An 18,210-nucleotide genomic window follows, 5' to 3' on the forward strand; every position below is an offset into this window, starting at 1 on the left:
ATATGCGTCTCTTGCCTGTTTACAGCCAGCTCTGTGCGTAGGTACACAAACCAACTGGCCGACAGTTTGCAGAGATGCATGCCCAAAAGAAAGGCCAACATTTCGGGTCAGAAGGAGAAACACATCTGCTTTTAAACATTATGAAAGACTTGGATATTAACAGGCTTTGTAATATGCGCAAATATCGCAACACCGACCTTTTCAAGAAGGTAGTTGAAGGATTGAAAGAGAGAGGCTGTGTCCACACGGTGGAACAAGCCAGTCGGCGGTTACATTAATCGGAGTACGCGCAGCTGCATGTAAAAAATAATTTTAGTGGAATATTCATTTTCATTAGCCAAGTGAACAGCTTAGTAGGAATATTGTCTTTTTTAGAATAAGGGCAATATCCGGAATATTTTGTGCATGTAAACATAGACACTAAGACATGCAGGAGGATTTAGGAACTATTTTCTTTCTACTGAACTATACCCGCCAACACGCAGAAGGAAGTGTGCATCTACTCACGGAGTAGGCAACAAATAGTTCCGATATGAAATTGCTCTTGAGTAACTGGGTCATGATTTCTGGAAAGAGACGTCGCTGTTGAGTTTATGAAATGTATTTTTTGGTGCTTTGAGCACCACAAGCCGAGTGTCACCTAGTTCCATTATATTGGAGAGAAGGCAGAATCTCTACGACCAATATCTCCAACACTCGGCAACTCACACCAGAACTATCTAGATTGATAAATAGCACTACAGGTAAGAAGAAAAATATGGATTTTTGATTTTTTTAGGGTGAACCGTGCCTTTAAAAAACATTTTGTATGCAATTAGTTATGATACACCAACAAGCTGGAGGAACTACCTTCATAGAAGCATCTTTCTCATCCAGTGGTCTGAGGAAGACAGGAACAGGTAGATTCTTCACCTTACTCTCTGTCTGACCACCGTTGGCCTGAAAAATGACAAACAGCCCCATTACATTACATCTGTTATAGATTACATTACATCAGTTCTACCATCATCTGAAGAGGAACAGACAAATCTGTTAGTAATGACAACGGAGGACAAGCGGTGCTACTGCCAAGGTTTTTGGTGCTCATCATCATATCCTTACTTTATGTTTCTTGGGCAGACTCCAGCCGTAAGCCTGCACTCTGCCGTCCTCCTTCTGGACGTGGGCTTTGACCTGCTGGTACTGAGCCCTCTTCTGCTCCCGCCTGGACACCACGTTATCAGCTGCCACTCTGCAGGACGAAGCAACAGCTCACTGACAAACATGTCTAATCTTGGACTGTTAGGTTGTTCTACAAAAATAAATGAAACTGAGATAGGAACTGTGAACAGCTTGCTTAAATTTGTTATCATTATCATTATGCTCAATTCAAGTGTTCGATTTTAATCATCTGTTCCAACCAGACATGCAGAGCATTGATGTTACTTACTGCTGGTAATACACTGACTATGGATAAGTACCTCAAACAACTCCACTTGAAAAGACCCAAACTATCCCCTTTAACATCCCCTGACTGACTTACTCCTCATTGAGGAAATCAAAGGCTTTGCTCTTGTCACTGGGCAGCTGCTGCAGGGTGCTGCTCCTCTTCTTGACGGACGGCTGGATCTGAGAGGTGGGCGCGTTGTACTTGACGTTCACCGGGGCCTCTGTCGACGGCTTCTTTGCTGCCGCGCCCGACGAGCTGAACAAACGGCTGAAACTGGAAAGTGTAAGGGTGGGGAAGTGGGGAGGAACGAGAGAGAGAGAAAAAAAAGCACACAGACAAACATATAGAGGGGTGGACACAAGCAGTAGCTCCAGCGGCAGAAGTAAGGTTCAACATTTAAGGGGAAAATTATCCCATGCCAACACACCATGCCAGCTTTCATACGGGTAGCAATCACACATTGATATTACATGTCCCCTTTTGACCCCCTGAACAGCAAAGCACCAGAACAGCTCCCAGAATGCTGCAGTGCAGGGTTATTAATGTGCACCGACTAGGACGTTAGTCAACAACACAGAGCAACACTGGACAATAACTTTTCCCCCCTAACTCTACAGTGCACACGGTATTTATCACATTATATCTGACAGTTTACGTATAGCAATAGATAAACAAGGCAAAGGTGAGCATGGCTCACATACCCCCCCCCCCTCGCTCAACGCTTGATCCCTGCTAAAGTAGGACCAAAGGTTTTGCCCTTTAGGAACTAATGGAATTAGTCTATTGAGCACAATCTAGCTTGTTAATAGCTCAACTTCCTCAAATCTGGACTTCTAACCACCAAAAGGCACATCTATCATACCAAATGTGAAATTCTTAAGTTAAATAGTTTCAGAGTTCTGCTCCAGAAACCAAATAGTCCAGAAAAAAAATCAGTTTTTGGCCAAAATTTTAAGAAATTTCAGGCACCCTGGACTTTTAACCCCAAAATGGCACAACTACACCACATTGTCAACCATCATGCCAAATTTGAAGTTCCTAAGTTAAATAGTTTCAGAGTTTTGCCTCGAAAAATGAAAGTGTGACACGCGAACAGACTGAAGGATGGACACGCAGAGTGCTATATACCCCCCGTCTACGCTGTCATAATAATGTAATGAATATTTTTTATAGCAGGTACTAAAAGCCTGGAACTGCTTTGACCAACACACTCCTCCTATATTCCTGCAATCCCTCCCATCTCCATAGCAACCCTCCCAACACACCTCCTGCACACAGACGTCACAACATCAGGCAGAATATATAGAGGGACACACAGAAACAGGGCAAGAGAGATGGTGGATTTATCAGATTTTGCTTCTCTTATAGACACACAACTGTTAAAAACCTGCCCAGAATAATGTCCTCCCTTCACACCACACCAAACTCATTCCTTATGAAACTCAACAAAGGAGAGCCTGGATCAGATCACACAAATTATTCTTCTAGTCTTTCAGATTTAGCTCCTCTGTGAGCAAACAAGTGCGTTCTCCCAACGTCGGTTCTCTCAAAAGCTTCAGTCGTGCTTGGTGTTAACTCTTTAACTCTTAATAAAGAATTAAAGGTGCAAAGTGTAAGATCTGGCCACATGGGGGCAGCATTTCACCTCTACTACTGGGTCATTACAATCTAAAGTCGGGTTTCCATCAAAAGTTCTGGGTACTTTTTAGTCCCTGAAACTACTTTTCAAGGAACTAAAAGGTTTCTCCAGGCGACTGTTGTCTGTGTTTCCACCGCGGTCTAAAGACCTGCGAAGATTAGGCTAATTAATCTGTTGACTTATTAAAAAAGCAACATGATGTGACGTTGGCTGCTGGTGGTCACAGTAGTAAACACACTCTGCAGCCTGTGGTTCAGTGTGTCCGCCTGATTCATCTAAAAAAATAAACGTTTTTGTCTCACTGCGACGATATTTACCGCTCCATATATTTACTGCTGCACGTTGGACGTAATGAATGAAATGCAGAGGAGGAAAATAAAACTAAGAGCTTCTGTCTCCACAGTAAATCATCTGTTGAGTGTTTGAGGGTTATTTATTTGTGCTTTAGAGCGTAACCAACGTGAAACCATCAGATAATGTTACCGCTCACCCTCGCGATCTCTCTCTTTCTCTCTTTTTTTAATGAGTCGGGAAGCCGACAGCAGAGCCTTACTTTACTTTTAATATTATCCAACAGAGAAAAATGCTCTCCCCTTGTCATAAAATGCTCCTAAATCAATACTAGAATACTTCCTTGTTTACGAGTGAAGCGGTACGCGAGTTGAAGCCATCAAAGCAGTGACGCTGTGTTTGTTTTACAAATCAGCGACCATCATCCCTGTAAACTCCACCCCGAAAGTTCCTGTACTTTCAGAAAGCACTACCCCCGACCCCATAAAATGTCCCCCGGAACATTATTTAGACCCTGGTCCCTTTACAGTCATCAGTTATACTGTACATAAAAAAGCCAACTACTAACTACAGTAACAGCAGGGCGAGAATACGCTAAATTCGACTATCGTTTAGATAGATAGTTTGTTTATTTATTGGATTGAATCCAAAGTGATAGAAACGAGAAAATGACTCGTAGTTTTGTTTCGTCTCGACAAGCTGTCGGGGCAGCTCTACTTCTTGGTCCTCTCATGTTGGACTGAGAGCAGACCGGACGCAACAGTGACTCATTATCGCCTCTCCAGGTACAAGTGGTATTACAAGGCAGGGCGGGACGGGGCTAGCTGGTTAGCATGCTCATTTCAGAAGATATCTCTGCAACACAACACATACACGTCTTTGACATAACGTCAACACTGTTAACATTTCACATTCTGTTTGATAATGTTAGTTCGTTTGTTTTCTAAAATCCCGGCCAGATCTTACACGTTGCACCTCTAAAAGACATTTATGACAGTGAAGCAGCTCAGATCTGAGATCAGAGCCACCGTTTTCCTGGCTGGCTCTCCTCTGTTAAGAGTTTGTTTTCAAGATGAAAACATCAAGAAGCCAGTACAAGATAGACACGGTTAACATGTCAAAGATTTACCTACATCCTGGAGGAAACAACCACACAACATGGAGTACAAAAGAAAAGCAAAATGAAACACATTAATCATAACACAGTAATCCCACAGTGGCTGCTATGTGAGAGATGAAGGGGAAAAGAAAAGAGGAGCTTACAACTGCCAGAGGCTGGATTTCTTCTTCTCTGGAAGACCTGGGTTCTCCTTTGAAGCCCTGAGAGAGACAATTCACTTTGAATCAAATGGAATGCTTCAGACGGGGTTTCACAGTCACTTCCTCCGTTTCTACTTGAAACTTCAAACCGTACTCTGACAATTTTGTTTGTATAGTACGCCTTTGTATTCCCCCTTTGTGGATGGTTTGTGTGTGTGTGTGTGTTAAGGATCAAAACAAGGAAACTGGGGAATGGTATTCAATTGCAACAGTACTTGATGATCAAATCATAGTGTATGGAAAGTAATTTCAATAAATTGTGTTCAGTCAAGATGATGCTCAGAGTAATAACTTTTTTCTGTTCATAAAAAAAGTGGCGAATCTTCAACTGCATAAAGCATCTATAGGTGATCAGACTATCAATTCAACTTAGACCACATTGATTAGGTTTATTAACTCTGCATCTGAAGCATGGACTTAATGTTAACTTACTTTAATTAGATGCTGTCAGTTAGATATCAAAACATGACTTAGAAGCACTTTGTCATTACTACCATGACTGGTCCTCTACAGAATGCAGCTGGTATCTACTGTAACCAGTGGTGGAATGGAACTTTTACTTAACATTTACTCAAGTACTGTACTTAAGGACAATTTGGATTTCATCACTTTTAGTTTACTTGAGTGTTTCTATTTTATGCAACTCCCACTCCCACTATAGATCTGCTTCTATAATATGATGCAGTATTATACTACTAATCTACCCAGTAGTATATACATCTAAAAGTGACTCCACGTTGATGAACTACTATTACAATGCTCTTGCATCTATTTTTTAGTGATAAAAAAACAGAATAATATAATATACTATCATAATATAACACACAAAAGGAGCCATTCTGTATCATGACAACTTTTATTTTGATACCAATACGTCTTGAATTCAGGACTTTTACTTGTAACGGAGTATTTTTAGACTGTGGTATTTCTGAGTACTTCTTCCACCCCTGTACTGTGTATAACTCCACTTTTGAATGCCATGATAATATGAGAATACCTTTGCGTTGTGTCCAGTATACCACTAATAATGCAATCAATAAATGTGAGATAAATTGATTAATTTTTTCTATAAAAAACCTAGGTACATTTACTTTTCTCTCTAACTGAATTGACCTATTGATGTAGAAACAATTTGTGATTGTGCATGGTTCAATCATATCTATTTAATACCATGTAGACCACAAATGCAGGCCTGCAGTTTGACTTAAAGAAAATAATTGCAATTTAAATCGCAATTGGTCAGAAAAAAAACAGCAACTAGATATTTTCCACCCGTTTGTTCAGGCCTACAGTACTTCATATTGTTGGTCCTGTCTTACCGGATCATCTCTGTCCATCTGACGGCCTCCTGCAGCTCCATGAGCCTCTCCTTATACTGGTTCCTCTCCATCAGTACTCGGGCCATCTCCACCCTGGTGAAACGCTTCCTCTGGGCTGTAGGCACGTCGCTCTGCAGGCACAACACCAGCATGACACAACTGAACCACAGTACATATACAGATTATATATATACAGTATATATTAAGGCTGTCACAGTTAATGCAATAATTAACACTAATTCGTTTTAACGCAACTAATTTCTTTAACGCATTAATGCAACTTGCAATTTTAAGGTTGTAGCGGGCTCAGTTTTAAAGCTAGAGTGAAGGTACTGGTATCATATGAAACTAAAAAACCTAATGAATCCATCGGTACCAACCATGTCACACTAGCTTATAGTGAAGGAGGATTAATAATGCTCAAAATTTACGCTAAATTTTGGCGAAGAAAAACTAGCATGGCCATCAAAGGGGTCCCCTTGACCTCTGACCTCCAGATCAGTGAATGTAAATGGGTTCTATGGGTACCCACGAGTCTCCCCTTTACAGACATGCCCACTTTATGATAATCACATGCAGTTTGGGGCAAGTCATAGTCAAGTCAGCACACTGACACACTGACAGCTGTTGTTGCAAGCATATTTGTCCACTCCCATGTTGATAAGAGTATGAAATACTTGACAAATCTCCCTTTAAGGTACATTTTGAACAGATAAAAAAAACAAGATTAACTATGGACGATCATGTCATTTATCACAATTAAATATTTTTATCGATTGACAGCCCATATATACACTGATCAGCCATAACATTAGGACCACTGAGGGGTGAAGTGAATAACATGGATTATCTCGTTACAATGGCACCTGGCAGTGGGGGGGATATATTAGACAGCAAGTGAACATTTTGAACTTTGAACTTTGTGTTGGAAGCAGAAAAAATGGGCCAGCGTAAGGATGTGAGTGACTTTGACAACAAGGGCCAAATAGTGCTGGCTAGACGACTGGGTCAGAGCATCTCCAGAACTGCAGCTCTTGTGGGATGTTCCCGGTCTGCAGGAAAGGAAAACCGGTGAACCGGCGACGTGGTCAGACCCAAGGCTCATTGATGCACGTGGGGAGCGAAGGCTGGCCCGTGTTGTCTGATCCAATAGAAGAGCTACTGGAGCTCAAACTGATGAAAAAGTTAACGCTGGTTCTGATAGAAAGGTGTCAGAACACACAGTGAGGAGCAGTTTGTTGCGTATGGGGACCGGTCAGGGTGCCCCGTGCTGACCTAATGGTATGGCTGATCGGTGGATATATATGCCATTAATTTAAAGTCAGATGATCAATATGATATAAACAGCTATGAATCTATTTAAAGGAACACTAAAGGCTTTATTGCTATGGAATATATTGGCACTAAAATGGTCATATTTAGAGATACTTAAAACAGGTTCTGCTCTAATCCATACAGGTGTATCACACAGAGATCACAACGAATATCAAGGACTCACATCATCCTCGTTGTCGTTCTTGACCTTCTGTTTGGCTTCCTCAAGCTCTGCTCGACTCCTGCAAGCGAGTACACAACTTATAAGTCGTGCGCAACCACGTTTATACAGTACGCAATATGTACACTAGTGGACAGTTAGCGTTGCATGTTGTGTTTTGAAGCCAACTCACTTCTTGAGTTCATCTTCTAACTCTTTGTTCTTCTCCTCCAGTTTGGTCTTGGCATGAGTGACGGCATCCAGCTCGCTTCTCAGAACCTCCTTCTCACAGGACAGCTCGTCCATTTGTGCTATCAGGTCATTTTTCACCACGTTCAAAGCATTTCTGAAAACAAATGTGATATCCACATTAAACACAAGGTGGCAGCACTGTCCTGTTTCTCAACAATGCAACGGGGATATTTCTGTTTTCATGTGCCCATAAAGTAGCTCATTTTACCTCATTATCAATCTTTAGAATAAATGCAACAAAAAATAGCAGCACTTCTAGGAGAAGGATTCTTACTGTATAAACTTAACCACACAGTTACAAACACTGCTACACAGGTGGGTAATATTAGGTTGAATTCCAATAAACAGCCTTTGTTTGCCATTAAACATGTCTGGGAATTGGCAGTTTAATGTGCACAATTTCAAATCGAATGAGGAAAATAACAGGTCACCAAAAAGTCATTTGTAGGGCTGTTTCGAATGTCTTTTTTTTACATTCAAAGCTTCTATCGAGGTTTTCAATTGAAGCTTTGAATGTCTGTCGTCATATTGGATGATGTCATCACCCTAAGAAAATTAATAAATAAATTCCTTGAATAACATCCTCAATTTGAATAAAGTGACTCGTCGGATTAAATGAGTTAGTTTGTTTTTGTTAAATCAACTTTATTTAATGAACAGGCTATAAGACGTTTGTGTGTGACAAGCGGAGGAGCGTAAAGTTTTTTGACCGTAGTAAAAATTAGGTTCTTTGAAAGGCTAAACACCAACTAATATGGATTGAAGCAGAATATTTCATTAGATAAAAACATTTTTTTAAATAATAACGTATATCTTTTTTTCATATATTTTCCCATTTGGACTTTACAACGCTCTGGAGTTATTGGAAATGTTTAGATGACACAAGTCGTAAACAATCCTACGCAGCCGCCACTGAAATCTAATTCTACAAATACTATAATACTAATAATAGTGTAGCCTAATTATGAATGAAGTTGCGAAGCTTCAAACTATTAAGTACAGCCCTAGTCATTTGCATCCAAACTGCAGGTGCATCAGTAGACACTGCAATTTCATATAATGTCAGTGTAATAGTCTAGCACCACATTACTATATGCCAGACACAAAGTGCATGAACAAGAAACGATAACAACAAGCATATAGAGAATAAACATGGGAGATAATGTTGGTATTTGACATGCTACCTAACATGACCCACTAATGTAGCTAATGTCTGCGATGGTGATATAGTTACTTCAGTGTTAAATGTCCTTTTAATTAAGTGTTTGTCGTTTTTTGTCTGGCTGCTTATACAGTATATAAAGTACATGTGGGGCAGAGATGGCTTTAAAAAAAGAAAAATAGTTATAATGAGTACTAACTTGGTCTCCAGCAGCTGGGCGTTCTCTTGGATAAGATGTTCAACTTCCCGACCCATACCTGAAAATCACCACCCATAATGTCATTACAGGATGTTACATCTTCTTCACCTTACATCTCCATCATGAAAGTTTATTATTGAAAAATCACAAGTGTTTATTTTAATAAGTCTATCCTACACACTAACATATTGTTCTCTCAGTCTTACCTAGAAAGTTGAAGTCTGAGAGTCGTGCAAGAGATGATGCAAATCAGGAAGAGGTTTATGTAAGCAAGTTAAATGGACTAATTTGAAGTGAATTTCTAGTCTATACTATTATTGCCCTCTACAACACAGTAGCACTACTCACTACTCTGCACATTCATAAGAAAGTCATAGAGGGAATGAACACAGAATCAAAGAGACAAATGACGAGGAGCTGCTAGAGAGATCTTTGGGGGATTTACTGATACACACCAGAAAACTCATCTGTAAAGACGATAAAGCCCCGACAGCCGAAGAGAAGACAATTCAGAGAATTGAAGAGAACGGTTTGTAAAAGCAGAGATGATGAAATGATATACATCCAAGTCAGGAGGCTTCTTACCCAGCATGTCGGCTCCTTCGTCCATGTCTCCTATCAGGTCGTTTCCTGCAGATGACAGCTCCTCAAACAGAGATTCGGTGTTGCGGTCAAACGCTAGATTCTCTATGCCGCCTTTAGTCGGTGTGCTGCATGGACAAATGAGGTGGCGGGGTGGAGGAATGAGGGTCATCATGATGAATGAGGTATGATATTGCAATATGATTATTTTTGCATAATACATGTGAACATAGATTTTACTTTTAACACTATTTTGGTACAACTGGAACTAGAATGGTACTGTGTGAAGGTCTTTTCAGACCAAACACAAATCATTTGTGCCAATAAATCACACGTCAATTAAAAAATTAAAACCCATCTATCTCTGAGTCTTTCCACACTGAATCCGAAACTTTTCGCAGTACATTTTTTATTCCGCAGCTGTTTCGATTTCTGCGAATTTCGGATGCCGATAAAAACAAGCCAACCAATAAAATAATGACTTTTGCTCACTCGATCGATAGATTTCCTCAGACGTCAACGTCATAATTCTGATAATGATCGATTTATCCATTTGGTCTTGCAAAATAGTGTCCTCTTTGACAAACAAAATAAAGATTATAAAGACAACATCTGAGGACGTATAGCAGTTGAACTTGCTTGTGATCTGTACCATGTCATGCTAGCCTGTTGCGAAGGAGGTTAAACAACGCTCCAAACTTAATCTAATGTTTGTTGAGGAAAAACTGACGTGGCCATTTTTAAAGGTGTCCCTTGACCTCTGACTTCAAGATATGTGAATGAAAATGTGTTATGTGGGTACCCACGAGTCTCCCCTTTACAGACATGCCCACTTTATGATAATCACATGCAGTTTGGGAGAAGTCATAGTCAAGTCAGCACACTGACACACTGACAGCTGTTGTTGTCTGTTGGGCTGCAGTTTGCCATGTTATGATTGGAGCATATTGTTTTATGCTAAATGCAGTACCTGTGAGGGTTTCTGGACAATATCTGTCATTGTTTTGTGTTGTTAATTGATTTCTAATAATAAATATATACATACATTTGCATAAAACAGCATATTTGCCCACTCCCAAGTTGATAAGAGTATTAAATACTTGACAAATCCCCCTTTAAGGTACATATTGAACAGATGGATTACATTTTTGAATCGATTGACAGCCCTAGTTTCCTAGCGTCATACGGCGCTGTAACACATTTAGTTTTTGTGGGATCTGTTGAGGGAAACAAACATATTATAGACCTATGCCGGCCTCATCCTTAAACATTTTCCTCATGTTAGGGTAATGATGATAAAACATCTAATCATCATCATGTACCTTGCTCCTCTGAAGCCATCGAGGTCCATGTCCAGCTCAGGGGTGGACTCTATGATGGCCTGCACCTCAGACTTCTCCAGTTGGTCTGCTCCATCTAATACAACCAGCAGAGACACAAAACAGAGGAATGAGCAAGCCGGTACACTCAAACAGCGGGTAGTTGATGTTAAGGTGCTACTAGTCCTGTGTTAGCATGATAGATATTTGACTGCAGTACTGACCATCACCTCTGAGGGGTGTAGAGTCCTGACCAGCGTGTCCAGGCTGACCCTGCTGACCTCCTTGCACGGCTGCGATGTTCTTACTGCTCTCTGGTTTTCCGCTGCTCCAGTCCAGGTTCTTGTTAAGCCCGTCTGAAACTCCCTGCTCCGCGGACTCCATGGCGACGTCGGAAGCGGCGGTAGATATGGGTGTGACGGAAGCGGACCCTCCACCCAGGCTGGACCTGGGACTCATTCCGGCGGGCGCTCCGTCATGAGGAGACAGCGGTGTGGTGGACTGAGAGTTAGCGCTGTATGTAGAGATGGGGGTGTTTGATTTAGAGGTGACACCCTGAGAGGACATGGAGGCGTTGGATTTGGACGCAGGAGTTCCACTTTTGGAGACACTTCCCTGGTTGGTTGGAGTACTGGACTTGGAGCCTGCACGGTTGAAACCGACCAATTCATCCTTAAGATAGAGGAAGAGGAGGTGAATCAGGGGATAACAAGGAAAACAAAAGATTGATCTTCATGAAGTCAACAACACGTTTATTTATTTAAAATGATGAACCTCATGCATTTTAAGCTGTAGATGCATCTAATGTGCAGCACATTCATGTGCAAACCAAACACAATAACACAAAGTGGGATCAAGCCAAAAATGTCAAAAGAAACTTCACTCATTTCACCCAAAGTAGACTAAAAAAAGATAAACACTCTGAAGAAAAGAGTGTCAAAGTTAACATTTTATAAACTGTAGCTTGACAAAAGAATCTTGACTCAAGGTCCACTTACGAGCCTTTTTTCTGGAGCTTTCAACCATGACCAAACTTCCTTATTGCATGAAAACAACTGAGAAAAATGAAATTGTAAGTTCAGGAAAAAGCTAGTAAGCGGACCTTAAGCTAGCACATCAATCTACATTCCTTCTGTTTAAATTAAATGAACCCAAAAATAATAAATGTTAACACCAACTGTGTACAACAGTGTGCACCTCCTTGCCATGCAGCTAAAACCAACACAAACACTAACCGAACCACACCATGCAACCAGGCTGCACACTCCATGTTTCACAAATCATATCCATTCTGGATAATGTACAACCACAATCAAAAGTGTGTTTAAGTGTCAAAACAGCCTTGAGATATGCATGTAAATCCTGACAGACGATGTTATGATCCACTGATCCATCTCAAATAGACCTTATTCATAGCAGACATTTGGACTTGTCATAGCAGGAAAAGAACAGGGGAAACACATTTTGTTCATGATTGCTCAGTTGCATCAACTAACTGTCCCAGTTAGCTACCAGCTCACCTGAATGGAATGCAGTCTTTTCAATGTTATCAGTTACACGTGTGATTTTCCAGCTACAACATGCCAAAATGTGCTGTGAAAAGGATCTATTGTAAACACATTCTGTTGCTTTTTATAAAACTAATTGTGGGGCCCGCTGAAGATACAAAAGGGGAACAGGTCAACATCATGCAGTATCAATTAGATGTGAAGTATAGCTAGTAGGTTAGCATCACTGTGTTTAATCACACTACACCAAAGTCTGCAACACAACTACTAAACTCGGTGCGTTCGGTAGATGCCGTGGTTAGAGTTTCTCCATGAGTGACAGACGGGTCTACCTGTTCCTGATCAGCCTCCTGATCGGGCAAATTCTCCTGCGAACTTTCACCTTCCACTCTGATCGGCGAGAGCTGTTCCTCAAACATATATATTAAAGATCAAGTTGCTATATTTCCTAACATTCAGGCTTTAAAACTATTAGTAGCAAAAAAAAAACATATATAAGGATGTTGCAAAAAACTATTTCCCATTGGTAGAAGCTGTGGGGAAAGCCTGAACTTCACGAGTCAACTGTGTAGTTTTTATGGTTTCAAGGTGACCTGGTTGGCAAAGGCTGTATGAATGAAAATGAACTGGATATACAGTACAGTACCAATCAATCAGTCCAAGGTTTCATCAGCTCTCAGCAGCCCTTTGTGGCATGCAGAATTTGTATTGTTTTGATCCGTTAATGCCAGTGGCTTCAGTCCTATAAATAGCACAGTGCCTGATGGAAAACAGTCAATCAGGACAACAACAACAACACTCGGTCACCTTGAAAACAGACACTTAGGGACTTTAATAACACAGAGGGGACTCTAAAGCTCTCACGGATATTGAATGAGATAATAGGAGAGTATTAGGCTTTCTCCACACTGGTTCTCCTCTGAACACTGATGGCAGTATTTCCTTTCTTGTCTGCATGCTGCCATCACTCTGTTGTTGCTACAGTAGCAGCGAGCAGCCAATAGGAGGAACGTTTCCCTCCACTGCTGCTCTGCTGATTCTGGCTCTTCCCCTACCCTCCAAACAACATCCACACACACAAACACACACATGCTCCTTCAAGTGGTGAGAGGGGAGGGTTTATTAACTGTAAATCTTTGGAGAAAGTCAAGTCAGAGGACAAAACACAAAGGCACTGCAGTATATCTGCACCGGGGGTGCCTGGTTAAGACTGTGTGCGTCTGTGTGTAGAAGATGTACTGCGACACCTATATTGTACTTCAGGAATTATCAACTACATTGGTTGCCAGTTATGAAACAATCTAACATAAGTCCTGGGGCCAGTAGCCTAAACTTAGTTTAACACTAGTCTAAGACTAGTGTTGGCCTTAGACTGGTCTTAGATTGTCAGGTTGCATAAATATTAAGACTGACTTCATTTAAGGTAGTTTAGTTAGCCACCTCTCCCCCTGAGCCTGAGGTGAGAGCTGTGTTGCTATGACAACAATCTGTTAGAAAGTCATTTAGCCAACTATTACAACTGTTTATCCATTACTTCTAGCTAACTTTTAGCTATTTTAATTGTTTACCCATTACTTTTAGCTAGCTAACTATTTCAACTGTTTATTCATTAGTTTTAGCTAACCATTTCAGCTGTATACCCATTCATTTGAACTAACTTTTAGCTATTTACATATACCCATTACTTTTAGCTAACTATTTCAATTGTTTACCCATTACTTTTAGCTCATCTTTAACTAACTACTGTATTTCAACCGTTTATCTTTTTTCTCACATGGGTCAACACAACGGCTACCAAAACTCAAACCCCAGTCTTACAATGTCCATCGGACCCCGTATGTAATAACAGCGAATGAATACTTATTAGGCGTTCATTAATATTCCCAATGGAGCCTTGCTCGCATCATGGTTTCCAACAGCAACAATGTGAAGACACTCTGTCCTTTCCACCCTCCCTTGAGGTTAAAGGCAGGCCCCCGAATGGTACCACTTCCTCTGCTTGCTGGGCTCCAGGCCACCCCGTTACACACACACACACACACACACACACACACAAGCTGCTGCTAAAAATTCTGGACACACCGAACAATTCTTTCTCTCTGAATAGAAATGTACTATTTCTTTGGTGCTTGCTGGCATTGAGTGTTTGCATTTTGTTTCCACAACTTCTTTTATGTGAACTGGGGATGATGTCACTAGTCCGATCCGTGGGAAGCTCTACGAGCCAACATCAGACAGTAACTTTACACTCTATAACTAGCGATACAAAGACGTCTTTCTTTTATAGAGTGTGTGTAGCTGTGTGTCATACCTTGAGGCTGGTGTTGGACCGTGGATGGCTAAGGTTGTTGAATCTCCACGGCTCAGAAGGGTCAACAGGTTCCCTCTGGAGGTCAGAGGTCATACCATCAGTCCCAGGAAGCTGGAATATGCCCATGGAGATGGGACGCTCCTTTCTGGATACAGAAAGAAAAGGAAGGAGGGATGATTCAAAAGGGAAAGAGCAATTCTAAAAGAAAGGAATACGCAAGTGTCTGAGAGATTGGCTGTTGGACAAGTCATTCTTAGATAATTAGAGTATAGAGAAAACAAGACTAAGAGTCTATAGACATTCTAGTGGCTCTAAATGCTACTGTCACCATGCTAACATGCTCATAATGACAATGCTAACATGTAATGTTAACTATGGTCACCATCTTAGTGTAGCATGTTAGCATGCTCACATTTGCTATTAAGCACTAAACACAAAGAATTAGGGCTGTTGGCAAGAATCTGGCGATACGATACGTATCATGATACGGGGGTTACAATTCAACATATTGTGATATATTGTGATACTGTAAGCAAGGCGATATACTGCGATTTTTTATATATCCAACTTTAGGAAAACTGTCATAGTATATAGAACACACCATCATATGCATAGAATCTAAGTAAAAAAAGTTTACTTTTTGAAATGCAATCAGAACAGTATTAATTAAAATCAACAGTGTTTTTGAGAATCAATACAGTATCACAAAACAATATTGCGATACTCAATATTTTCTTACAGCCCCACAAAATATAGTAGAGGCTGATGGGAATGTCATTAGTTTTGCAGGTAATTAGTCATAAACCAAAGTATTGGACAAATTGAAATTTTGATCGTAATGATGGCTCCAAAGAGGAAAAGTTATTACAATCTATCCTGAGGGGACGTGAATGCGGGTGCTTAATGTCCGAGCTATCCATCTAATAGACATCAGGATATTTTACTTAAAATCACAAACGTCAACTTAATAATTGTAGAGATATTTCCGTCTAGACCAAAGTGCTGGACTGTCCAACTGGCTGATAGACCAACTTCGCCATCCATAGAGCCGCACTGCTAGGAAAGCTATCCTGACAACAGCATGGTGCCAGAACATGTGATTTACACTGTGCAATAAAAAGTGTACAGTATGGGATATGTTATACTATATAAACCAGGGTGGACATGCTCTCATTAGTCTGAATGTTTTGAGCCTCTCTCTCCATGTTGTGATGAGGTTCCTTCAGAGAAAGTGACACTTAGAAAAGGCTACAGTGTGAAGTGATGAATAACAGTTAACTGTACTTCACTAAGCCTGAAGTCACTTACATGACAGATTATATACATTTAATTTGCTTTAGCTAAATTAGATGGCTGGCACCCGGCAGGTTGTTAAAATTTTCAGCCTTTATTGTAATTTGTCCCATTTTTCAGTGCAGTGAAAGCAGATCATCATACAGTTATGTAATTTCATCAGTTAGACAAAACAAAACAAAACTAATTGTGTGACGAGTCTGAGCCGAGACTTCGCAGAGAGGTGTTGTAGCAAAGATTCCCTTGGGACAGTGGTGGGAAGACAAACAAAGCTGGTTGCCTCATAAACTCCATTACCTCCCACATATTAGCCCAGGCAATAACACACATCATTTGTATCTGTCTCTATGATTGGAGATGTGTTATTTTGCCATGTGTGTTATCAGAAGGAGGTCAGCTGAGAGACATGGACAGCTCTGATAATGAAACTCACAAACCAGCTCACTGTTCATATTCAAACTCCCATTTCACAACAACTCTAAGCACTGAAAGTCCAGTAATATTCAGTAAGGCATAGGAACACGTTGATATAAACACCCTGCACCCTCCGCTGCATCAGACCAGGTACACACCCGCTGTTATTCTCACTCCAGTGGCTAAGTATGAAAAAAAGAGATTGTACAGTGGAGCAGAAACAATGGCTGCCAGTGTGAGTGAAAAGAGCAGCCGGCAGGCAGCGATGAAAGAGCAGCAGCCCCAAAAACAATGGACACACCACCATATTGAGAGGAAGAGGTCACATGCGGGCCACTGATGGTGACCAATGCTGCCTTTTGTTATTTGAACTGAGGGGTGAGGGTTAAAGTCACACACATCAGTCCTCCACTACTGTTTCATATTGGAAATGAATTAAATTATTAGAATAAACAGCTATAACCTCCTGAAATGGAAACATCTAAAAGGTGGTTCAAGATATGACTGTGCCATTTTTACCATCTCTCTCTTTTGACCTACTTTTGGAGAGCAGTCTCATACTGTCTGACTAGAACGCACCCACATGGCAGCACCGCTGCGACTGCATGGCTACAATCCGGCTAGAGACACATTACAGCAGATGAATTCATTTAGCATACATTACGATAACATACACACACACACATACACGTTATACCTGCTGGCTCTGGGTAAGGAGGGCAAGGAAGGCAGGGCAGGTAAGCCGCCGGTAGAGACAGAGTAGTGAACCAGCAGCAACACTGACAGAGAGACCAGTACAGCAGAGTTGATGACCACCGCTCCCCCTACGAAGCCAAAAACAAACAGCAGCATACACCCGGGGCTCATGGCCCCCCCAGATCATGGCCCAGTGCCTCAACGGGGACCAGGGGGGCACAGGCGATGACAGCAGATGAGGTGGGAGGGGTCACTGGAGCACCAGATTCACCTCGGCAGACCTCTGATTGGACATTAATAACCACCAAAGTATATCTAGAACAGAGGTGAAAGATACTGTATCCTTCCAGCTGGGAGTCAGCAGCAGAGCAGTGGGCGATGTGAGGCAGACAGAGAGTGGGAGCCAGAACAGCAGCAGTCACAACAGCAGTAATCCTGGTGGCTTCAGCAGCAGTGACTGATTAAAGCAGAGCAGCAGTGGATCATCCACAGAGAGCAGGGAGAGGCTGGCAACAGCAGCTCTTCTCTTCCAGTGTCCTCCTCTATAGCAGGTGATACTGTTCAGCTTCCTCCTTCCTATTCCTCTGCCGAGATACGACACGCCTGCCGCTGTGCAGTCTAGAGCACTCTGACGCTCTCCCTCTCTCACTCTGACGGCAAACCAACCCACCCACCCCTCCCTCTCCATCTCCCTCTCTCTTTTGGGTGCTGAGGCAGCTTGTTTCATATGCCTCTTCTCAGGCTGCAGCTTATTGGCTGCAAAGCAGGGAGACTGATCAAAAAGTGGGTATGTGTGTGTGTGTGTGTGTGTGTGTGTGTGTGTGTGTGTATGGGAGGGAGTGTGAGAGGTTGGCACTGTGTCTGCGTTAACTGGAGGGATAGTGAAGGGCTAGGAAATACAGCGGGCTGCCTGAATGCACAGATACACTCCATGGTACGTTAAAATACACAGTACAGTGCCTTTCTATTAACCACTGTTCACACCTTTGGGACGGTTTCATG

At 41.6% G+C, this 18,210-nt stretch overlaps 1 protein-coding gene across 5 annotated transcripts in view; it reads right to left on the reverse strand.

The window, feature by feature from the left end:
* Nucleotides 1-18,210, reverse strand: part of spag9b (sperm associated antigen 9b) — a 66,380-nt gene that overhangs the window by 13,351 nt on the left and 34,819 nt on the right. For 2 of the 5 annotated variants that reach the window (XM_074619834.1, XM_074619832.1), the window contains exons 5-16: nucleotides 14,806-14,950; nucleotides 11,211-11,658; nucleotides 10,990-11,083; nucleotides 9,671-9,795; nucleotides 9,086-9,143; nucleotides 7,666-7,818; nucleotides 7,497-7,554; nucleotides 5,999-6,129; nucleotides 4,623-4,679; nucleotides 1,523-1,702; nucleotides 1,102-1,231; nucleotides 850-939 (exon numbers count right to left, since the gene is read on the reverse strand). In XM_074619834.1, coding sequence (XP_074475935.1) covers nucleotides 850-939; nucleotides 1,102-1,231; nucleotides 1,523-1,702; nucleotides 4,623-4,679; nucleotides 5,999-6,129; nucleotides 7,497-7,554; nucleotides 7,666-7,818; nucleotides 9,086-9,143; nucleotides 9,671-9,795; nucleotides 10,990-11,083; nucleotides 11,211-11,658; nucleotides 14,806-14,950 — 1,669 coding nt within the window. Of the gene's footprint in view, nucleotides 1-849; nucleotides 940-1,101; nucleotides 1,232-1,522; nucleotides 1,703-4,622; nucleotides 4,680-5,998; nucleotides 6,130-7,496; nucleotides 7,555-7,665; nucleotides 7,819-9,085; nucleotides 9,144-9,670; nucleotides 9,796-10,989; nucleotides 11,084-11,210; nucleotides 11,659-14,805; nucleotides 14,951-17,209; nucleotides 17,846-18,210 lie in introns of those variants that run through there. The other 3 variants (XM_074619837.1, XM_074619835.1, XM_074619833.1) reach the window with 3 other exon arrangements.

The sequence above is a fragment of the Sebastes fasciatus genome, chromosome 20 (genome assembly GCF_043250625.1).
Source record: "Sebastes fasciatus isolate fSebFas1 chromosome 20, fSebFas1.pri, whole genome shotgun sequence".
Classification (NCBI taxonomy): domain Eukaryota; kingdom Metazoa; phylum Chordata; class Actinopteri; order Perciformes; family Sebastidae; genus Sebastes; species Sebastes fasciatus.